At 42.2% G+C, this 22,869-nt stretch overlaps 1 protein-coding gene across 3 annotated transcripts in view; it reads right to left on the minus strand.

The window, feature by feature from the left end:
- The window catches only part of CEP89 (centrosomal protein 89), a 75,224-nt gene that overhangs the window by 17,119 nt on the left and 35,236 nt on the right, over positions 1-22,869 (minus strand). For 2 of the 3 annotated variants that reach the window (XM_013971319.2, XM_018062264.1), the window contains 6 exons: positions 22,421-22,566; positions 14,357-14,407; positions 14,104-14,187; positions 11,778-11,881; positions 10,630-10,745; positions 9,414-9,594 (listed from right to left, as the gene is read on the minus strand). In XM_013971319.2, coding sequence (XP_013826773.2) covers positions 9,414-9,594; positions 10,630-10,745; positions 11,778-11,881; positions 14,104-14,187; positions 14,357-14,407; positions 22,421-22,566 — 682 coding nt within the window. The remainder of the gene's footprint in view (positions 1-9,413; positions 9,595-10,629; positions 10,746-11,777; positions 11,882-14,103; positions 14,188-14,356; positions 14,408-22,420; positions 22,567-22,869) is intronic. The other variant, XM_005692244.3, reaches the window with a different exon arrangement.

Genomic DNA, 22,869 nt, shown 5'->3' on the forward strand with positions numbered 1-22,869 from the left:
CTTCACTTATAGAGTTGCATCCATGTTGCTGCAAATGGAGTTATTTTGTTAACTGTTATGACTGAGTAGCAGTCCCCTGCGTTAGGTTGGTACAAAAGTTAATTGTGGCTTTGTATCGCTGAACTCTGCCATTTGATATCGGAACACAGTCTTCAGTGTGGTTATGTACATCATTTTGATGTGCATTCCTTGCTTTATGTTTTTTGCTAATGACTTATTATTTGCTGTTTATTTTATATTTATTATAGACCATAGAAGTGACGTTAGAAGAAAAGCAAATTCGAGCTACTTTCTTATTTGCATTCAAAATGGGTCATAAAGCAAGAAAGACAACTCACAACATCAACAATGCATTTGGCCCAGGAACTGCTAATGAAACTACAATGCAGTGGTGGTTCAAGAAGTTTTGCAAAGGAGACAATGGCCTTGAAGATGAGGAGTGTAGCGGCCGGCCATCAGAAGTTGACCACGAACAATTGAAAGCGTCATCAAAGCTGATCCTCTTACAACTACACGAGAAGTTGCTGAAGAACTCAGCATCGACCATTCTGCAGTTGTTCAGCATTTGAGGCATATTGGAAAGGTGAAAAAACTTGGTAAGTGGGTGTCTTGTGACCTGACGGGAAATTTTAAAAAATGGTTGTTTTGAAGTGTCGTCATCTTTTACTCCACGCAACAACGATGAACTATTTCTTGACTGGACTGTGATGAAAAGTAGATTTTATAGGCAACCAGTGATGATCAGTTTAGTGGTTGGACTGAGAAGAAGCTCCAAAGCACTTCTCAAAGCAAACTTGCACCAAAACAAGCTCACAGCCACTGTCTGGTGGTCTGCTACCTGTCTGATCCACTACAGCTTTCTGAATCCCAGCAAAACCATTGCATCTGAGAACCATGCTCAGCAAATCGATGCTGCTGCTACTGCGTCGCTTCAGTCGTGTTCGCCTCTTTGAGACCCAATAGACATCAGGCCACCAGGCTCCACCGAGCCTGGGATTCTCCAGGCAAGAACACTGGAGTGGGTTGCCATTTCCTTCTCCAACGTATGAAAGTGAAAGGTGAAAGTGAAGTTGCTCAGTCGTGTCCGACTCATCACGATGCACTGAAAACTGCAACGACTGCACTGGTCAAAAGGGCCTAATTCTTCTCCACAACACTGTCTACCACACGTCACACAACCGACACCTCAAAAGCTGAACGAATTGGGCTACAAAGTTTTGATTCATCTGCCATATTCACCTGACCTCTCTTGCCAACTGATTACCACTTCTTCAAGCATCTTGACAACTTTTTGGAGGGAAAATGCTTTCACAACTAGCAGGAAATGCTTTCCAGGAGTTCGTTGCATTCTGCACAGATTTTCATGCTACAGGAACAAACTTATTTCTCATTGGCAAAAATGTGTTGATTTTAATGATTCCTACTTTCGATAAATAAAGATGTGTTTGAGCCTAGTTATGATGATTTGAAATTCACAATCTGAAACCACAATTATGTTTGCACCAACCTAATTTATATGTACTGCCTCATTTTTATCCATTCATCTGTTGAGGGACATTTAGGTTGTTTCAATGTCTTGGATATTGTGAATAGTGCTAACATAGGGGTGCCTGTATCTTCTTGAATTCTAGTTTTGTCTGGATACATGCCCAGGAGTGGGATTGCTGGATCATATGGTAATTCTATTTTTAGTTTTCCAAGGAATTTCCATGTTTTCCACAGTGGCTGAACCAACTTACATTCCCACCAACAGGGTAGAAGGGTCCCCTTTCTCCACACCCTCTCCAGCATTTGTTACTTGCAGAATTTTTAATGATAGCCATTCTGACCAGCATGAGGTGATACCTCACTGTAGTTTTGATTTTTACTTCTCAAAATTAGCAATGTTGAACAAGGTCTCATGTGAATATTGGCTATCTGTATGTCTTCTTGGAGAAACGTCTCTTTAGGTCTTTTGTTTTTCAACTGGTTTTTGTTGTTGTTTTTGCTATTGAGATGTATGAGCTATTCATTTATTCTGGAAATTAAACCTTTGTTGGTCGCATCGTTTGCAACTATTTTCCCCCATTCTGTAGACTGTCTTTTCATTTTGCTTCTGGGTCTTCTTTGGTGGCTCAGCAGTAACAAATCCCCCTCAATGCAGGAGATGCAGGTTCAATTCCTAGGTCTGAAGATCCCCTGAAGGAGGGCATGGCGACCCACTCCAGTATTCTTGCCTGGAGAATCCCATGGACAGAGGAGGCTGGCGGGCTACAGTCCATGGGGTTGCAAACAGTTGGACATGACTGAAGCGACTGAGCACGCATGCATGGCTTCCTTTGCTGTGGTGAAGCTTGAAAGTTTGATTAGGTCTCATTTGTTTATTTTTGTTTTTGTTTCTACTGCCTTTGGGAGACTGATCTAAGAAAACACTGGTAGGATTTATGTTGGAGAATGTTTTACCTATGTTCACTTCCAGGAGTTTTATGGTATCACATCTTATGTTTAAGTCCTTAAGCCACTTTGAATTTTTTTTTAAATTAATTTATTTTTAACTGAAAGATAACTGCTTTACAGAATTTTGTTGTTTTCTTTTTTGTTGTCAAACCTCACCATGAATCACCGTTAGGTATACAGCTTGTACATGGTGAGAGCGTATGTTCTAACTTCATTGGTTTGCATGCGGCTGTCCACCTTATCACCACCACTCGCTGAAGAGGCCAGGTTTTCCCTATTGCATATTCTTGCCTCCTCTGTCGAAGATTAAGTGGTTGGAGGTGTGCGGGTTTCTTTCTGGGATCTCTGTTCTTCTCCACGGATTCATGTCTTTTTCTCTGCCAGTAGCATGCTGGTTTATTTCTCTGGCTGTGCTAGGTCTCTGTTGCTGTGTGCGGGCTCGCTCTCGCTGCGGCGAGCTGGCTTCTCACTGCAGTGGCTTCTTATTGCAGAATATGGGTGTGTGGGTTTCAGTAGCTGCAGCCCTAGAATGCAAGCTCAGTAGTTGTGGCACATGGTCTTAATTGCCCCGTGGCATGTGAGAGCTTCCAAGACCAGGGATCGAACCCACATCGCCCTGCATCGGCGGCGGATTCGTAACCAACAGACCACCAGGGAAGCCCCTGCCATGCTGTTTTGATTACTGCAGTGCAAAAATCCATTATTTCTAATGATGTATCTGTGATTTGTTTTCTATATGTGGAATTGTATCATCTATGAATAATGACACTATCATTTCCTTCTTCCCAAACTTTATAACTTTTTTCTTGCCATGGGCACTAGTTTCCATCTCGTAACCAATGCTGTTAGTGTTGTTTAGAAATGGTATCAGAGGGCATCTTTGTCTTGTTTCCAGTCTCAATAGGAAAGCGTACAACATTTCACCACTAACAGTGACATTTACTATCGTTTTATTTTTTAATACAACTATTAAGGAAGTTCATATCTATTATTAATACTGTTTTTAGAGGCTTTTTTTTTTTTTTTTTTTTTTTTTAGGGCTTCCCTTGTGGCTCAGCTGGTGAAGAATCTGCCTGTAATGCGGGAGACCTGGGTTTGATCCCTGGGTTGGGAAGATCCCCTGGAGAAGGGAAAGACTACCCACTCAAAAATTCTGGCCTGGAGAATTCCATGGACTCTATGGGGTCGTAGAGATAGGACATGAGTGAGTGACTTTCACTTTCATTTTAGAGTTTTCACATCTAGATGCATGAGTGAAAATGAAATGTAATTTTCCTTTCTTAAACCATCACTGTTGGCTTTTGGCATCAAGGTTGTATTTACCTCAGAAAATGAATTAGAGAGCATTAACTCTTTGTTCTTGAAGAAGAGCTTATGTGAGACTGGAATTATTTCCTCCTTGAATATTTCAGAGTTCTCTCGTGAAGGTGTCTAAGTCTGTAGTTTTCTTCAAGGGAAGATCTTTGGATTCAATTTCTTTAATGACCAAAGGAATATTCAGGTATTCTTTTTCTTTATGAGTCGGTTTTGACAAGCTATATTTTTCAAGGAATGTGACCATTTCATCTAAATTTCCAAATGTTTTGATGTGAATGAACTTTTTTCTGGGTGCACACAAATTTAAACATCTACTTGATGGACTGAACCCTTTATCCTTATGAACTGATCCTCTTTGTTAAGTAGAGTTTTTTTTCCCTTAACATTTATCTTGTCAGATATTCATGTAATTTACCACTTTTCTTTTGGTTTGTATTTGAGTAGTATAGCTTTTTCTGCCCTTTTGCTTTTGAACTTCCTGTGTCTTTAGGCTTGAGGTGTACATCTTAAAGGCAACACAGAGCTGCTGTAGAGTTCTGGTAAACCACTCCACGACACTGCTGCCTTGGCATCCATTTTGTGTGGCCAAGAGGCCCGCAGGGCTTTGAAGAAACACTAGGCCCACTCTGGAACACAGGCCCTAGATAACAGCCAGCAGAACCACAAGTCAATGCAAGTTCACGGCATGACTCCCCCAGCGACGCCTGTGATGGGCACTCTTCCCCATCTCCCAGGGCCTTCCCTTTGTGCACCCTTCAGGTAAGATCCTTCCCCACCCCCTGTGAAGCTTACCAAAACTCTGCTCTTCTGGCTCTAGCCCAGGAACCCCAAAGCACTCCTCATGGACCCCCAATAAAGGCATGTGCCCCAGGTGCTGCCAGTTTCTCTCTGCCTGCACCTGCCCTGACCTCCCACACGACCCCACAAGGAGTGCTCTGTACTTCCTCCAGGACCTGAGTGATGAACCCTGACCTCCCACATGACCCCGCAAGGAGTGCTCTATACTTCCTCCAGGACCTGAGTGATGAACTTCTCCACTTCACTTTTCCTCTGACTGATCTATTCGCCTTTCAATCTAATATTTTACTTTGTGTTTTCCATTTTCTCACTTGTTATTTTTTTTGCCATCATTTAGATAAGCTTTTAAATCATTTTTCCTTATACTGGTTGAGACGTTAAATACATACTGTTCCCAGAAATTTCATCACACATATTTTCAAATAATAAAATCAACACCTTTATCCATCTTCTAAATGATAGACTTTAGAACACAAATTCCATTTACCGCCTCACTAATTATATGCTGGTTTTGTTGTACATTTCAATTCTATGTATTAAGTCCCTAGAGCTACTATCATTATCGGTATATAGAATCAATGTTTATTTACATTTATCCACAGATTTACCACTATCTTTTAGTCTTAGTTCTATCCTCCTCCTCAGACGCCCCACCTTGAGTTACTTTCCTCCTGATTTATGCCTTCTATTTTAGAACTGCCTTTAATGCACATCTGCTGCATGGTTGACACTCACTTTGGGCTGGAAAAATATCCTTATTTGACTTCATTTCTAAAAGAGCTTTTCTCCAGTAAGAAAATTCTAGATTCCATAGAGTTTGCTTATATCCAGCACCTTGAAGTTAACATTCAAGGGACCACAATATCCCTGTTAACACCTGCTGCCACTTTAGTCCTCTGAAGGAAACCGTCGTGGCATAACCCAGGTATTGTCATCAATTGGGGAAGATTCTCAGATATCCTATCTCCAACTACTACTTCTGATTAAATATATCCCCCCATACTGCCTCCTGTCTCCAATCTAGTGGTACCTCAACCACTGAACACTCTTATGTCCTCCTGAGTTTAAAAAGAATTTTTTTTCTGGATGATTTAAACCAACTTAAATTAATTTATTAGTTTGGCTGCGCCAGGTCTTAGTTGCGGCATGCAAACTCTTTGTTGAGGCATGTGGGATCTAGTTCCCTGACCAGGGATCAAACCCAGGCTCCCTGCACTGGGGGTGTGAAGTCTTAGCCGCTGGACCACAGGGAAGTCCCACCGTGAGCTATGTTTCACTTGAACATATTTCAGTTCCCCAGTTCACTTCAGCTGTGTCTAATGTGTAGGTATGCCCATCCACTGAGTTTGCAATTTAAGTTATTGTATTTTTCAGTTCTAAAAAATTCTATTCCTTCCTTTTATAGTTCTCTGAAGAGAATTTGGAGCTTGTCTTTTCTTTCTTAAAGCACAACAGCTGCTTTAGAGTCTTTGATAATTCTAATACCTGGACTCCTTATCGTTATTTGCTATTGTTTCTACTGGTTCTGAGTCACAGTCTTTCTCTATGTCCTGGATACTTCCCTTGAAACATTTTTAGAAGAGGCCTTCCTTCCGAGAGGACTGATGGCTGGTTGCTTCTGGTTTACCTGACCTGGGGATGTAGCCCTGAGGGTCCCAGCTTACTATTCACTTGTGGATGATGGATGTGTCTCGCTGTGAGTCTTTTCAATTCACATGCTGGGTTCTGTGGGTCCTTTCAATCAAGGGCTTCAGAGACCTGGAGATGCCTTTCAACTATTAATACCTCCCTTTCCATTCTTTACTCTCTTTGAGATTCCTGATGATCTGAGGCTGGGCCTCTTAGATAGGTCTTCCGTCTATTACTTTTCCTCTCCATTCCCAACTGTTTGTTTCCTAATGTTCTGAGTGATTCCACAAATTTATCTTTCAGTTCTTCTACTGATTTTTTTAATTCTGGTAATCATTAAAAATTTTAATTTAATGATTACACTTTTTTGCCATGGCATTTTATCCTTTTAAACTCTCCTTGGGAGTTCCTTGGTGGCCTAGTGGTTGGGATTTGGGGCTTTCACTGCTGTGGCCCAGGTTCAATCCCTGGTCTGGGAACTAAGATCCCACAAGCTGCACAACGCAGCCAAAAAACTCTCTTTAGTTCTCTGCATTATCTCAGTTCCCTTTGCTGTGAGTCTCTGCTTATCTAGGTCTCTCTCCACTGTAATTTCTTCCCCTTATAACAAACGCTTCAACACGCCTAGTAGTCTGTTCTTATTTTAGGATGAAAAAGTGAGTATTTGGTATGTATTATATAAGGAGATTGTCCTTCTGGTGCCTCCCTGAGCAGGCGTATTACTCACTGACTGCTGGCCAGGACTGTGTCTCTGCAGGTGGGTTATGTGAATAGTCAGCTTCACTTTAGGATACAGGGCCCCTTTGCCCTTTAAAAGATTTGCCTTTTACAGACACCACTAGTCATCGCAAACCTCAGCTCTCCCCAAAGGAGTTTGCTAAATTTCTTTAGCCAGGTAGGTTGACATCTGATTTCTCACCACCCCTGCTGAGTAGGCTCAAGCTTTCTAAGCGACAATAAAAGCACAGAGTAATCTAAGCTTCAGGGTGTAACCAGCTGTCTAACTCTGAGTCAACAGGATAGTTCACTAGCAAAATAAGCTTCTGCTGTTCCCTATGTCACGGTTCCTCCCAGGCACGGCTGCCAATAGGTAGAACAAGCAAGACACTGTGGGCAAGTCCCTCCAGGTTTATGAACTGCACTGCCTTCAGCAGGATAGGAGAACACCACCCAGGCACCTGACCTAGAAGCTCACCAGGCACAGCTTCACTTCACCCTTTTCTATAAAAGTTAAAACCTTTTCTTCATGATCTCACCTTTGCTTGAAGTGTAACCTTTCCCAGCTTCTCCTCAGACTCAGCCTCACTCTAGGAGCTAGTTCGACAGCTGCTCTGCTGCTAATTAATAATTCCTCTTTCATCTGTGGTCTCTCTCTATTACGACAGAAGCCTGGAAAGGGTACCCCTAACTGAGGCAATCAGAGGACACACACCCTGAAGCCTCAGAGGCTTCAGGGAATTCACATCTGCTGTCTCTGAGGAGTCCATGTCCCTCTTCCCATGTTAGATTCCCTCTCCAGTCAAACACCAACCCTTCCAATAGTACCAACAGGCTAACCCCTCCCCACCTCCACCTCCTCTATGCCCTGCCCCACCTTTCAACTTGGAGCCCAAGGCCTCTCAGCAAAAAGCTTTCCCTCCTGTAGCGTAAAGGCCTCACAGCCAGCTTTCCTGACTGGAGAGTCCTATGCATTAGGACATTTGGAAAATAGAAAACACACACACACAAGTTTACTTTACTCATTATGATGGTTAGTTTTATGTGTCAATTTGGCTAGTCTATGGTGCCCAGCTGTTCAGTCAAATACTAGCTAAATGTTACTGTGAGCTATTTCGTAGACGTGACTAACATCTCAATCAGTTGACTTTTAAGTAAGGGAGATTACCTAATACCATTAGTTGAAGATCTTGTGAGTAAAAACTTAGGCTTCCCAAAAAGTAAGAATTCTGCCCCAAGATAGAGTTTCAGTCTCCAGTCTGAGTTTCTAGCCAGCTGGCCTGCACCATGGAGTCTGGATTTGCTAGCCCCCACAACTTGTGAGCCAACTCCTTAAATTAGGTCTCTCTTTCTCTCTCCAAATATATATATACACACACACATACATATCTTATATATATTCCATTGGTTGTTTCTTTGGAGAACACTGACTGCTGACACACCCATAATTTCACCTGCCAAAGATAACTGCTATTGTTATTTTTCCATCCTTTCATTTCATTTTCTATGTATTTATGGTATATAAGTAATTTTACACACATATATGTAATTATACACAGATAGACACAGACAGACATATACACATGGAAGTGATCAACTCATCCTGTTCATCTCCGTTAACATGAAGATTCTCACATCCTGGAAAAACCCCTCAGGTCCAAGACAAACTGGGATGCTTGGCCAGCTTAATCACACACACACACGACACACATCTTTTTTCTTTTTAAATAAAATTGTAATCATTCTGTGTGTACTATTATGTAACCTAATCTCTTCACTTACAAATATATTGTGGCTATCTTCCAATGTCAAAAACATTCTTTCGCGACACGTTTAATGGCTGCACCATATTTCGTTTTATGGTTCTGTCCTTTCATTTCAGCAGTTCCTCATTAGTGGATATCTAGATTTCCAGTTATATTAAATTATCTTTGGTTCTAAAATCAAGAGGGTTTCCCTGGTGGTCTAGTGGTTAAGAATCCGTCTGCCAATGGAGGGGACATGGGTTTGAGCCCTGGTCTGGGAAGATCCCACATGCCGTGGAGCAACTAAGCCTGTGAGCTGCAACTACTGAGCTTGAGCACTCCAGAGCCTGGGCTCCACGTGAGCAACCACCGCAGTGAGAAGCCTACGCACTGCAATGAAGAGCAGCCCCCACTCGTCACAAAAAGCCTGGCAGCAACACAGACCCAGAGCAGCCAACAATAAAGAAATCTTTAAAAAGAAAGAGCACACTAGAGAGAGAGGTTGGAACTGTAGCGGGGAAAAATACATATACATATATATATATACACACATACATATATATATATACACACATATACACACACAGAGTGCAGACTACAGCCCCCTGGATGGCCAGGTTCCACTTTAATAAAACATTTACCATTCTCAGTCTTGGACACCACGGCTGGTACAGCTAAATGACGCAGAAAAAGATGGAGTACTCTCTCTCCACCTGCCTGTAACACATGCACAGTGATGCATTAATACTTCAACAGATATTAAATCCTTACCTTTTAAATTCATTCACAATTGAAGTGTGAACTTCCATTGCAACTTTGCTGTCCAACTGTATCTGTAGTTCTTGGCATTCCATACGTAAAATTGCTAATTGCTCCTTACTTTCAGTTAGCGCCTTTTCTTGGCTCTGTGTTTTAGTCTCTAGAAGCATCAGCTGTTTAGTCAGTTTAGAAACTGAAACACAAAAGAGATGGATAAAGACTTGGTACAAAAGACTTAATAAAGCATGATTACAGATTACTAAAACTAGCGACAGCTTACAAAAACTGATCTTTAAAAAATCTATTGGAGACTTAGAAATTCATATCAAGTCTTTGTTCATAGAAATTATGGTCCCCATATTAAGTAATCACTAAATATTCACTTTCTTACTGGAGATCAATATATTGATATTATTGTTAAATACAGAATGCTTAACCAGACATGATTCCAGGCTTCAAGGCCCTTACCTTTCACAGACTGAAGCCTTAAGTCACACACAGATGTGCAAACATACATCATGATGTTGACCCTAAAACTGCAAGATTTTTAAGGACATTTTTAGTAAGACCCAACTAAGGACAGATTTGTTTTTCTTCCCTTTCCTCATTAATTTTTTTGTTTACTTCCTATATTTAAAGTAAATCATAAACATTTTCATCCTAAGTGACATGGAAGCATGTAGTATTAAGATGTGCCCTGCACTTCTGAAGCTAGTACTTAGAGAGGTAGAACTTAGCCTCCTGGGACAGGGTGGGCCACACGGGGAGAGGAGGAGAGGCTCTGACGGAGACTGAATCTACAGCGGCACCTGTGACACTGGGAAGGCTGGGAGCACAGGGAAACTGTTTCGAGAGCCAGCGGTTCCTACTTACTTACTCATTCAACAGATTCTGGGGACACACCCACAGGCTCTTTCAAATGCCCATCTCACATGATTCTTCCTGCTTATGCTGCACACTGTTCCCCCTAAACCCAGTCCTGCTAACTCTACAGCTGTTACCTATAACTGATTTCCAAAAGACAGAATTACAGGCTCCTGAGAAAGCGGTCACGGCATCATGGGCGATGCCTGGATATGCTGTAACAGCTGCATTTCAGTAAAAAAGAACGTATTCTAAAAAACATGACTTCCCACCGTTTTCAAGTGGCAGAGGGGGGAATGCCATTGTAAAATGACACAATGACAATGTCGCAGCATCAGCATCGCTTATGGGAAAGACTGCTCACCTTCCTGGAGATGCTCCTGCTGGGTGCCCTTGGCTTTTCTTTGCTGAATCTCCAACTGCTCTATCAACAACTTGTTTTCTTCTAAAACCAGTTCTGCTTGAGTCTGAAGCTGCCGCCTACAAGTGATTGACAAAATTAAATGCTGCCATTCAGGTGCACAACGCTTATGGAGACACTCCTGAGTCTATAAGAAAGCAGCAGCTATGCTGGAGAAAATGAATATCTGGACCGATTAGAATACTAAACATGTTATTAACACAGCAAGTTTTTAATTTCCATCAAATTGGGGGAAAAGACAGACAGAAGCTTGATATTAAACTGCTTTGGTAACTTCTTGTTTCGTATTTATTTATCTTCGGTTGTGCTGGGTCTTCATTGCCACGCAGGCTTTTCTCTAGCTGCAGTAAGCAGAGTGCAGGGGACAGGGAGCAGCCGCCAAGGGGGGCAGATGAGGGCATGACTGGGAGGGGGTTTGGGGGTGGCAGGAGCTCTGCCTACAGAGTGCTCAGCAACGGGATAGCAGCTGTCAAGGTATGGAAGGCTCAGGGCAAGTGGGAGCTGGGAGTGCAAGGCCCCATCCTAGACTGTCTGTCCTAAAGCCCTGCCAGCCATCAGAGAGGTCTAAGGAAGGACCTGACTCGGCAGTTTGGGGATGGGAAAAGTACCCTAGAAAAATACAACCTTGTGGTCCAAGGGCTAAGACTCTGCGCTCCCAAAGCAGCAGTTGCGGGTTCAATCCCTGGTTAGGGAACTGGATCCCGCACGCCATAACTATAGTTCGCATGCCACAACTAAAGACCCCACATGGCTCGATGAAGACTGAAGATCCCACGCCCTCCAACGAACAACTGGTGCAGCTGAATTAGAAAAAATTAAAAGACACAACCTCAGAGGATACAAATGTGGACAGCCAACATTTTTCAGGTTTAACAACCTGAAACTTAGAATTTTGAAAGTAATCTTTAAAATACAAGTTTAGAATAATTTACTAGGTTTTCAGCTGTACCTTATTAATTTCTGAGAAATTAAATGTTTTAATTAAAATATGTAAGTTAAAATTTACATATATATTTGACAACTTAATAAACTTCATTCCTATCATCGTTTCTTCTTTTAATTAGCAAAATACCAGAAACAACACCACGTGCCATTCTTCACTGGTGACGGGACTACACTTTTTCAGCTCTTGATGCAGCTTCTCATTTTCTTTCACCACTTCCTGGGCTCGAATTCTAAACATTCTCATTTCCTCCTGAAACAAAATTAAATAAACTGTAACACACACATAGGTACTTCTTAGCTCTCATGCTATTGCTCTAGCTAAAATCAAATGTTAATATAAGCAAAATCTCAGGGTACCAGCAGCCTTAAACTCTGTACCAGCACCTACCCAGTCTAGCGAGAAAACACAAGAGAAAGCTACCATGCTGAGGACACAGAGCAAAGCGCCTCAGGTTTTAAATACTCAATCCTTAATTTTGATAAACTTTGTCTGTACTGCCAAATATGTGAAAAGATAAAAAAAGGGGGACAAAAAGGCAACAGGTATCTATAAATATTATAATTTTTTCTTTGTTTAAAGACTGCAGGATAAATTGGAGCTTTTTAAGTAAAAATAAGAACTGTTCACCGCAACTAAAGCCCATTTTGGTGTGGAACGCCTTAATTAGTGTGGGGGGAAGGAGTCGCCTAATTTTGTTCCTTGACAATGGTGAGCATGCCTCCCTCCCTTAAAGCGACCAGTCAGCCAGCTTCAGTGCTCGCCGGCTGCCACTTCAGGACTGCTGCTCAGGCCGAGTTCAACCCCATGGTCTGTTTGTGGCACTCATGCTGGGTGGCCGCCATCCAGGCTTTTCTTCGCTGGCCTTGGCCAGCTTCGGTATCTTGGGCTGTCTTCTGGTGAGAATCTTAGGTGTCAATACTTTTCCTGGGACGCTTTTAAGTATTCTTCTCTCAGCGAACAGACATTTATGCTTATAAAAAGCCAATAATGCCAAGCAACTTTTCTTTCTCTCGCCTCTCTGATCAGATGCCCTCCCCACTTACTGCCAGTCCACTGGCCCTTTGTCAGAATGCAGGTGGGGCAAACTGCAGCCGGCAGGCCAGGGGCCTATTCTGTCACCAGAGCTTTACCAGAACACAGTCATGCCCGTTTGTTCACACCTGGTCTGTGGCTACATTCACACTACAGCAGCAGAGCAGAGTGGCTGCAAACAGAAACTCCAAGGACCCCCAAAGCCTAAAACAGTTACTAAATAGATGTCTGCAGAAAATGCCCCCGAACCCTGTTTTAGAAGGAGCACTAAATAAGTACTTTTATTATGTGGATTGATATTTAACCAATTCAGTTCAGCTCAGACTCTTTGCGACTCCGTGAACCGCAGCACGCCAGGCCTCCCAATTAGCATAAGATTAATTCACCCTCTTAAAAAATTAAGTGCCCAATAGAAAATCTAGGAGGGAAGGTTCAAAACAGCATTATACGGGCCATGTATACGGGACAGGAGAACAAAAACAGGCCGGGTGATGCTTTTTTTAAAGTTTTTAAAGTTTTTTACAACTTTAAAAGTTTTTTAAAGTTTTTTACTTTATTTATTTTTTGGCCAAGCTGCACAGCATGTGGGATCTTCCCATGAGACCAGGAATGGAAACCATGCCTCCTACAGAGGAAGCAAGGACCAGTAGGGGAGTCTTGGAGCTAGGTGATTCTTAACAGACCCTTCCAGCCAAGGAGCCCAGAAAAACCAACTCTTTCCTCCCTGGATCCCTTCAACTCCAGAGATACCTTTTGGCCACTGAAATAGGGAACACAGAGGTAACGTGGCACGGCAAGGCATGGGACGTATCTACACCACCAGCACAGCCTTGGTTTCCTGTACAGTTAGAATAAGCTCTGCTCCAGGAGCCATTCCCATGAAAGAGAGTGAGCAAGGCAGAAATGAATAAAAACCTCACTTCCCCACTGCTATAAGCAGCTCAGTAACGACTTCCTGGGGTTGGCTCTTCGTGGAATTAAGGAACATTAAGTTTGCCTGACGCTGGTCTCCTACCTTCCCCGTCTGCCCAAACGTCCTTTCACCAGCACTGTTCGCAGCTGTACAGGACCAGGAAAGGAGCACCTCTCACAGCTGCCTTCTCTGCACCCCAGGATCCCGGTCCACGCTGGGCTGCCTGTCTGGGAGGCCATGGCTTCCAAGGCACAGCAGCTCTCCGGCCCTGCAGACCCTCCCATCAATCCCGACCCAGCCCTCCTGCTCCGCCTGCCACTCCTCCTGCCTCCCCGCTTCCGTCCCTCCCTCCTCCTTCTCCCCATCCCGACTCTGCTCCACTCCCTCCTTCTTCCTTTCCTTCCTGTAACAAACACTTGAGTACCTGCCAGGAGGTGGGTGTACCTATCTTCAAAATGTTGCCTCCAGGTTTGAATTGGTCTTCTCTTCTACAAACCTTGTCCTTCTGAGATGTTTGCCAACCTACCTGAAGACTGCCAATGAGCTCGTCCTTCTCTTTCATCCTGTCTTCGTAGGCGAGCAACAAGGGGGACAGGTATTTTATATCCACCTGAACATAATCGAATAAAGAAGGTTAGTACCTTGCTTACAATTCAACACAACCGGCACGTCTTTAAAAAGGAAAGAAAATTGGTTCGGTTTAATTCAGAACGATTTGTAACAGCTATTCAAACACAGCCCAGAAAATATGGGCCTGAAATTAAATAACTTTCACTTACCAACCAGGGTGGTATAGGGCCCTTTGATGGGAGGCCTTCGATATTTAAACTCTAAGAATAAAACAGAGTGTGAAAACAAATTAAATTACTGAAGCCCAGGCACTCTGGAGCCTCTGCCATACAACTACTGAGCCTGTGCCACAACTGAAGTCCCTGCCGTAAGAAAGATCCTACATGCCGCAATGAACACCCAGCACAGCCAAATAAATCAACAAGCAATAAAAAAGAAAGCAAGGTGATCATAAGGCTCATCTATTACCCTCATTCTCCCCATGATCACAGTGCAGCCTGCTGTCTGGTGTCTGTAAACAGCTGTATTATGTATCCTGTTTGGTTTTCTAGTTGTTTACAGTAAGAGGCCAGACCTGGTATGAAGAATTCCATCAGGGCTGGAAGCAATGGCCCTGGTGGAATAACTCCTTATTCAACAAAAACCTTCTAATGTGTTTATCATCTCATGATTCATTCAGCAAACACTGCAAGTTCACTAAGTCATTATGGACATTACCGCGCAATCGTCGTTTTTAAGGATTTTATGGTTCAACTCAGAGACAGGTCTTCTCACACGGGTTAACATCACAAACATAGCATGGGTAGAATGTGCCTTAAGAGGGACACAAACAGAAGTCTGCAGTGGTTGGAGAGAGGGATCAGCCTGGCTGGAGGGATCAGGGGAGACTGTCATGGAGAGCGCGGCAGCTGCACAGGGTACACGTGTGTGCACGCGTGGCAGGGGCCAGTGGCCAGTCACCGGGCCTGCCTGCTCACAGCCTTTTGAAAGAGATCTGGCTTACTCTAGAGAGCCTGTTTTGGATCTCAGGACTCCAGGAGCTCTCATATTTTTGTTTAAAAAAGTTTAACATTATGTTAAGTGAAAGAAGTTAGTCACAAAAGACCACCTATTGAACAATTCCATTTAATTTTTATTAATTTTTATATAATCCTGTATTTATTTATTTACTTTTGGTCACACCCTACAGCGTGCAGGATCTTACTTCCCCAACCAGGGATCTAACCCATGCCCCGCATGCAATGGAGAGCTAAGTCAACAGGATCACCGGGGAAGTCCCTGTATGATTCTGTTTATATGAAGTATTCGGAATAGGCAAATCCACAGAGACAGGAGGTAGATTAGAGGCTGCCAGGGCCGATGTGGGAGGTGGGAAGAAACAGGGAGGGACGGCTAACAGGTGTGAGAGTTCTTGTTATGAAGAAAACATTCTAAAATTCTGGTAAAGGTTGAATTGTTCTGTGAATACGCTAAAAAAAGTCACTGAACCGTATTCTTAAAATGGGTGAATTATATCTCAGAGCCATTATTTAAAACATTTAAACCTAGAGTCCTACTTCAAACAGAAAGGAAACAGCCCATAAAGGTGCCCTCAACTCCCAGGAGTCACATGAGAACTCTTGTGTATACCTGGCTCCCCGCCTCACCACCGACCCCCGGGGGGGCTGGACAGCTATACATCCCGATGACCCCACACGTCCCTCACACACACGAGACTCCAGGGTCCACCCTGAGCGAATGGCTCCTCCTGCCATTTCCCACAGCCTCTGCCACAGTGGCGTGCTAAGTGAGTGTTGGATTTTGCAAACCTAGTGTGCTCTCAGACTTCAGTATTCTTGCCTTGAGAACCCTATGAACAGTATGAAAAGGCAAAATGATAGGATACCAAAAGAGGAACTCCCCAGGTCATTAGGTACCCAATATGCTACTGGAGACTAGTGGAGAAATAACTCCAGAAAGAATGAAGGGATGGAGCCAAAGGAAAAATAATACCCAGCTGTGGATGTGACTGGTGAGAGAAGCAAGATCCGATGCCGTAAAGAGCAATATTGCATAGGAACCTGGAATGTCAGGTCCATGAATCAAGGCAAATTGGAAGTAGTCAAAAAAGAAATGGCAAGGGTGAACATTGACATTCTAGGAATCAGCGAACTAAAATGGACTGGAATGGGTGAATTTAACTCAGATGACCATTATATCTACTACTGCAGGCAGGAATCCCTCAGAAGAAATGGAGTAGCCATCATGGTCAACAAAAGAGTCCGAAATGCAGTACTTGGATGCAATCTCAAAAACAACAGAATGATCTCTGTTCATCTCCAAGGCAAACCATTCAATATCACACTTATCCAAGTCTATGCCCCAACCAGTAATGCTGAAGAAACTGAAGTTGAACGGTTTTATGAAGACCTACAAGATCTTTTAGAACTAACACCCAAAAAAGATGTCCTTTTCATTATAGGGGACTGGAATGCAAAAGTAGGAAGTCAAGAAACACTGGAGTAACAGTCAAATTTGGCCTTGGAATGCAGAATGAAGCAGGGCAAAGACTAATAGAGTTTGGCCAAGAAAATGCACTGCTCATAGCAAACACCCTCTTCCAACAACACAAGAGAAGACTCTACACATGGACATCACCAGATGCTCAACACCAAAATCAGACTGATTATATTCTTTGCAGCCAAAGATGGAGAAGCTCTATACAGTCAACAAAAACAAGACCAGGACCTGACTGTGGCTCAGATCATGAACTCCTTATTACCAAATTCAGACTCAAATTGAAGAAAGTAGGGAAAACCACTAGACCATTCAGGTATGACCTAAATCAAATCCCTTATGATTATACAGTGGAAGTGAGAAATAGATTTAAGGGCCTAGATCTGGTAGATACAGTGCCTGATGAACTATGGACAGAGGTTCATGACATTGTGCAGGAGACAGGGATCAAGACCATTCCCGTGGAATAGAAATGCAAAAAAGCAAAATGGCTGTCTCAGGAGGCCTTACAAATAGCTGTGACGAGAAGGGAGGCGAAAAGTAAAGGAGAAAAGGAAAGATAAAGGCATCTGAATGCAGAGTTCCAAAGAATAGCAAGAAGAGATAAGAAAGCCTTCTTCAGTGATCAATGCAAAGAAATAGAGGAAAACAACAGAATGGGAAAGACTAGAGATCTCTTCAAGAAAATTAGAGATACCAAGGGAACATTTCATGCAAAGATGGGCTTGATAAAGGACAGAAATGGTATGGACCAAACAGAAGCAGAAGATACTAAGAAGAGGTGCAAGAATACATGGAAGAACTGTACAAAAAAGATCTTAACGACCCAGATAATCATGATGATGTGATCACTAATCTAGAGCCAGACATCTTGGAATGTGAAGTCAAGTGGGCCTTAGAAAGCATCACTACGAACAAAGCTAGTGGAGGTGAAGGAATTCCAGTTGAGCTGTTTCAAATCCTGAAAGATGATGCTGTGAAAGTGCTGTACTCAATATGCCAGCAAGTTTGGAAAACTCAGCAGTGCCCACAGGACTGGAAAAGGTCAGTTTTCATTCCAATTCCAAAGAAAGGCAATGCCAAAGAATGCTCAAACTACCGCACAATTGCACTCATCTCACATGCTAGTAAAGTAATGCTCAAAATTCTCCAAGCCAGGCTTCAGCAATACACGAACCGTGAACTCCCTGATGTTCAAGCTGGTTTTAGAAAAGGCAGAGGAACCAGAGATTAAATTGCCAACATCCGCTGGATCATGGAAAAAGCAAGAGAGTTCCAGAAAAACATCTATTTCTGCTTTATTGACTATGCCAAAGCCTTTGACTGTGTGGATCACAATAAACTGTGGAAAATTCTTCAAGAGATGGGAATACCAGACCACCTGACCTGCCTCTTGAGAAATCTGTATGCAGGTCAGGAAGCAACAGTTAGAACTAGACACGGAACAACAGACTGGTTCCAAATAGGAAAAGGAGTACGTCAAGGCTGTCTGTATATTGTCCCTGCTTATTTAACTTCTATGCAGAGTACATCATGAGAAACACTGGACTGGAAGAAACACAAGCTGGAATCAAGGCTGTTGGGAGAAATATCAATAACCTCAGATATGCAGATGACACCACGCTTATGGCAGAAAGTGAAGAGGAGCTAAAAAGCCTCTTGATGAAAGTGAAAGAGGAGAGCAAAAAAGTTGGCTTAAAGCTCAACATTCAGAAAACGAAGATCATGGCATCTGGTCCCATCACTTCATGGGAAATAGATGGGGAAACAATGGAAACAGACTTTATTTTTTTGGGCTCCAAAATCACCGCAGATGGTAACTGCAGCCATGAAATTAAAAGACACTTACTCCTTGGAAGAAAAGTTATGACCAACCTAGACAGTATATTCAAAAGCAGAGACATTACTTTGCCGACTAAGGTCCGTCTAGTCAAGGCTATGGTTTTTCCTGTGGTCATGTATGGATGTGAGAGTTAGACTGTGAAAAAGACTGAGTGTCGAAGAATTGACGCTTTTGAACTGTGGTGCTGGAGAAAACTCTTGAGAGTCCCTTGGACTGCAAGGAGATCCAACCGGTCCATTCTAAAGGAGATCAACCCTGGGATTTCTTTGGCAGGAATGATGCTAAAGCTGAAGCTCCAGTACTTTGGCCACCTCATGCGAACAGTTGACTCATTGGAAAAGACTCTGATGCTGGGAGGGATTGGGGGCAGGAGGAGAAGGGGACGACCGAGGATGAGATGGCTGGATGGCATTACGGACTCGATGGACGTGAGTCTGAGCGAACTCCGGGAGATGGTGATGGACAGGGAGGCCTGGCATGCTGTGTTTCATGGGGTCGCAAAGAGTCGGACACGACTGAGCGACTGAACTGAACTGAACTGAACTAGTGTGTTTTCTTCTCTGATTACACACCCATCACCTCACATATTTACCATTTATTGCTGGGGGGTGGGGGAGAGAAAACACAAACTTCACTCTCTTAGCAAGCTTCAATTATAAAATACAGTATCACTAATTACAGTTACCATGTTATATTGGGTTGGCCAAAAAGTATGTTCTGGTTTCTCTGTGAGATGTTATGGGAAAACGTGAACGCTCTTTTTAGCCAACCCAATATATACACTAGATTCTCAGATATTATTCGTCTTATAACTGAAAGTTTGTACCCTTTCACTTGCCTCTCCCTATTTCCCCAAGCCCTCAGCTCGTGGCATTCAACATCCTACTCTCAGTTTCTATGAGTTCAACTTCTTTTTTTTTAATTCCACATATAAGTGACACCAAGCAGTTTGTCCATCTTTATCTGGCTTATTTCTCTTAGAATAATACCCTCCGTGTTCATCCATATTGTTGCAAGTGACAGAACTGCCTTGTTTTTTAAGGTTGAATAACATATACATGCATATGTGTATGTATCAAGCCTGCATGCGTGCTCAGCCGTGTCCGACTCTTTGTGGCCCCATGGACTGTAGCCCACCAGGCTCTTCTGTCCATGGAATTTTCCAGGCAAGAATACTGGAGTGGGCTGCCATTTCCTTCTCCAGGGGACCTTCCCAACCCCGGGATCGAACCCACGTTCTCTTGTGTCTCCTGCATTGGCAGGCAGATTCTTTACCACTGAGCTACCTGGGAAATACGTGTGTGTGTGTGTGTGTGTGTGTGTGTGTGTGTGTGTATAAACATGTGACACGCATCACATTTTCTTTCTCCAATCATCCTGATGTTGCTTTCAGACCTTGGCTGATAAACAATGCTGCAGTGAACATGGAAGTATAGATATCTCCTCAAGAGTTTGATTTTCTTCCCTTTAGATATATACCCAGAAGTGGGATTTCTGAGGGGTATGATGGTTATTTCTTTGGGAACCTCCGTTCTGTTTTCTATAGTAGCTGCATTCCCTCCAATAGAGAACCAAGGGTCCTTTCTCTTCACACCCTCACCAGAATTTATCTCTTTTTAATAAAACACATGCTAACAGATGTGAGGTGATTATCTCATTGTGGTTTTAAGTTGCATTTTCCTGATAATTAGTGATGTTGAGCATCTTTTCATATACTTGTTGGCCATTCAAGTCCTTAATTCATTTTGAGTTGATTTTTGCATATGGTGTATGATAGGGATCCAGTTTCATTCTTTTGCAAGTGGATATTCAGTTTTCCCAACATCATTTACTCAAGAGACTATCCTTTCTCCATAGTATATGCTTGACTCTCTTGCTGACTGTACACGTGTATTTTGTGCTCTCAGTTCAGTTCAGTCGCTCAGTTGTGTCCGACTCTTTGCGACCCCATGAATCGCAGCACGCCAGGCCTCCCTATCCATCACCAACTCCCAGAGTTCACTCAGATTCACATCCATCGAGTCCGTGATGCCATCCAGCCATCTCATCCTCTGTCATCCCCTTATCCTCCTGCCCCCAATCCCTCCCAGTAACAGAGTCTTTTCCAATGAGTCAACTGTTCGCATGAGGTGGCCAAAGTACTGGGGTTTCAGCTTCAGCATCATTCCTTCCAAAGAAATCCCAGGGCTGATCTCCTTCAGAATGGACTGGTTGGATCTCCTTGCAGTCCAAGGGACTCTCAAGAGTCTTCTCCAACACCACAGTTCAAAAGCATCAATTCTCTGGCACTCAGCCTTCTTCACAGTCCAACTCTCACATCCATACATGACCACTGCTCTCACTTCTGTTCTGTTGATCTGTGTGTCTGTTTTCGTGCTAACAGTATTCTGCTTTGATTACTACTTCTTTGTAATACAGTTTGAAATCAGGAGGTGTGCTATCTCCAGCTTTGTTTTTCTTTCTCAAGACTACTTAGTATTTAATTTGAGGTCTTCTGTGGTTCCATACAAATTTTAGGACTGTTTTATCTATTTCTGTGAAAAATGCCATGGGAATTTTGATAGGGATTATACTGATTCTGTAGATCACTTTGGGTAGTATGGACATTATAATAATATTCTTTCAATCCATGAGCATACAATATCTTTTCACTTGTTTGCATCATCTTTCTTTCACCAATGTTTCATAGATTTTGGTATACAGATGATTCATCTCCACAGTAAATCTATTCCTGAGTATTTCATTCTTTTTGTTGCTACTATAAATGGGATTTTCTTAATTTCTCTTCCCAATAGTTTATTATTAGTGTACAGAAACACAATTGATTTTTGCATATTGATTGTGTACCCTGCAAATTTATTGAATGTATTAGTTCTAACAGTTTTTTTCGTGGAGTCTTTAGGGTTTTCTATATAATTTCATGATATCAGAAGTCTATTTTACTTCTTCCTTTCCAATCTGGATGCCTTTTGTATCTTGCCAAATTGCTCTGGCTTGATTTTTAGTATTACGTTGCATAAATCTCTTAAGAGTAGACATCCTTGTGTTGTCCCTAAAGCATTTTGAGTATATCACTTATTTACATTTCATTAAGATCAATTTCTAAGATTTATCTTGTTCTCTTCTTTAGAACATATTCCCTTTTTTCTTCATTTTTCTTTACTCTCTATATTGGTTTCTGTGCATTAGAAAAAAACAGCCACCTCTCTCATCTTGACAGAGTGGTCTTATATAGGTATTGAGCCTCATCAGTTAGCCTAGCCCAGGTTCTTGGTAGCTTCTCAAACCTCTGTGATTGTCCAAGCTGCTGTCTTTATTTTTAAGTGGTTCCCAGTAGTTGGGGATGTACCAAATCCTATCAGCTTCCCAAAGGGGAGAACTGCAGTCAGTATTTAGATTTAGGCTGATTAGAAGCCAGAAATTCAGGCAGCATCTGGGAAGGCATGCAGTTAAACCCATTCCAGGGAAAAAGTGGGAGAAGGGTGTTTTTGTCTGCTCTGTCTATACTAAGCCCGAGTATATAGCTACTGGGGATGCTGCTATGCCTACCGTGAATGTAAGTTCCCTTGACTGTGACAGCTAGATCATTTGGGAGCCTGTAAACACTGGTCTGCTTTCTTTCCAAAGTCTGTGCACTAACAAACGGCAGCTGTAACTCCGAGGAACCGGCTGAGAATGGAGCAGACAAGGACTTTTACTTCCTTTACTTTATATATGTTTATACTGTCCTGATTTTTCACTAAGAGCTTTTATTGCTTTAGTTTTGAGAAAAGGAGAGATGGACGGAGAAAATAGAAAGGTGCCCAGAAAGACTGGACTTTGGACGTATCTTTTTTTACACCAAATTATAAATAAATACAAACTCTTTGGAACTGGAAATCAATTCAAGGCTAAAATATCAGTAAAACTGACTTTAGGAAGTGGGAAACATTACCTCTTTCTTGGATAAATGTCTAAATTTTGTTTGATATCTACTCAGTTCCACATTCAAACGATGAACAGTCATTTTCAATCCATCATTTTCATCCACCAGTTCTTGAGCTTGTTTTCTTAGATAATGTAATTCAGGTGCAGCAACTACTGAAAACAATAAATTTAATATTATACCATAAGAACTTAAATTTATCATGATTTTATATAAATTGTCAATTGTCTGTCCTTCTTTCCCTTTAGGCTCACAAAGGCAGCAAATGACAGTTATTTAGATATAAATGAATAAAAGTAAGTTTTTTAACACTGATTAGTCAACAATGTTTTAGAAGTTTGTGAAAGTTGATATACATATATATATATAATAAAGGTAAAATAAAAATTTTAGATTGGAAAAAATGTCACTGTTTCAGATGATATACAAATATGTGCTCTGAAAATTATATAGAATAA

The sequence above is a fragment of the Capra hircus genome, chromosome 18, assembly GCF_001704415.2.
Source record: "Capra hircus breed San Clemente chromosome 18, ASM170441v1, whole genome shotgun sequence".
Lineage (NCBI taxonomy): Eukaryota > Metazoa > Chordata > Mammalia > Artiodactyla > Bovidae > Capra > Capra hircus.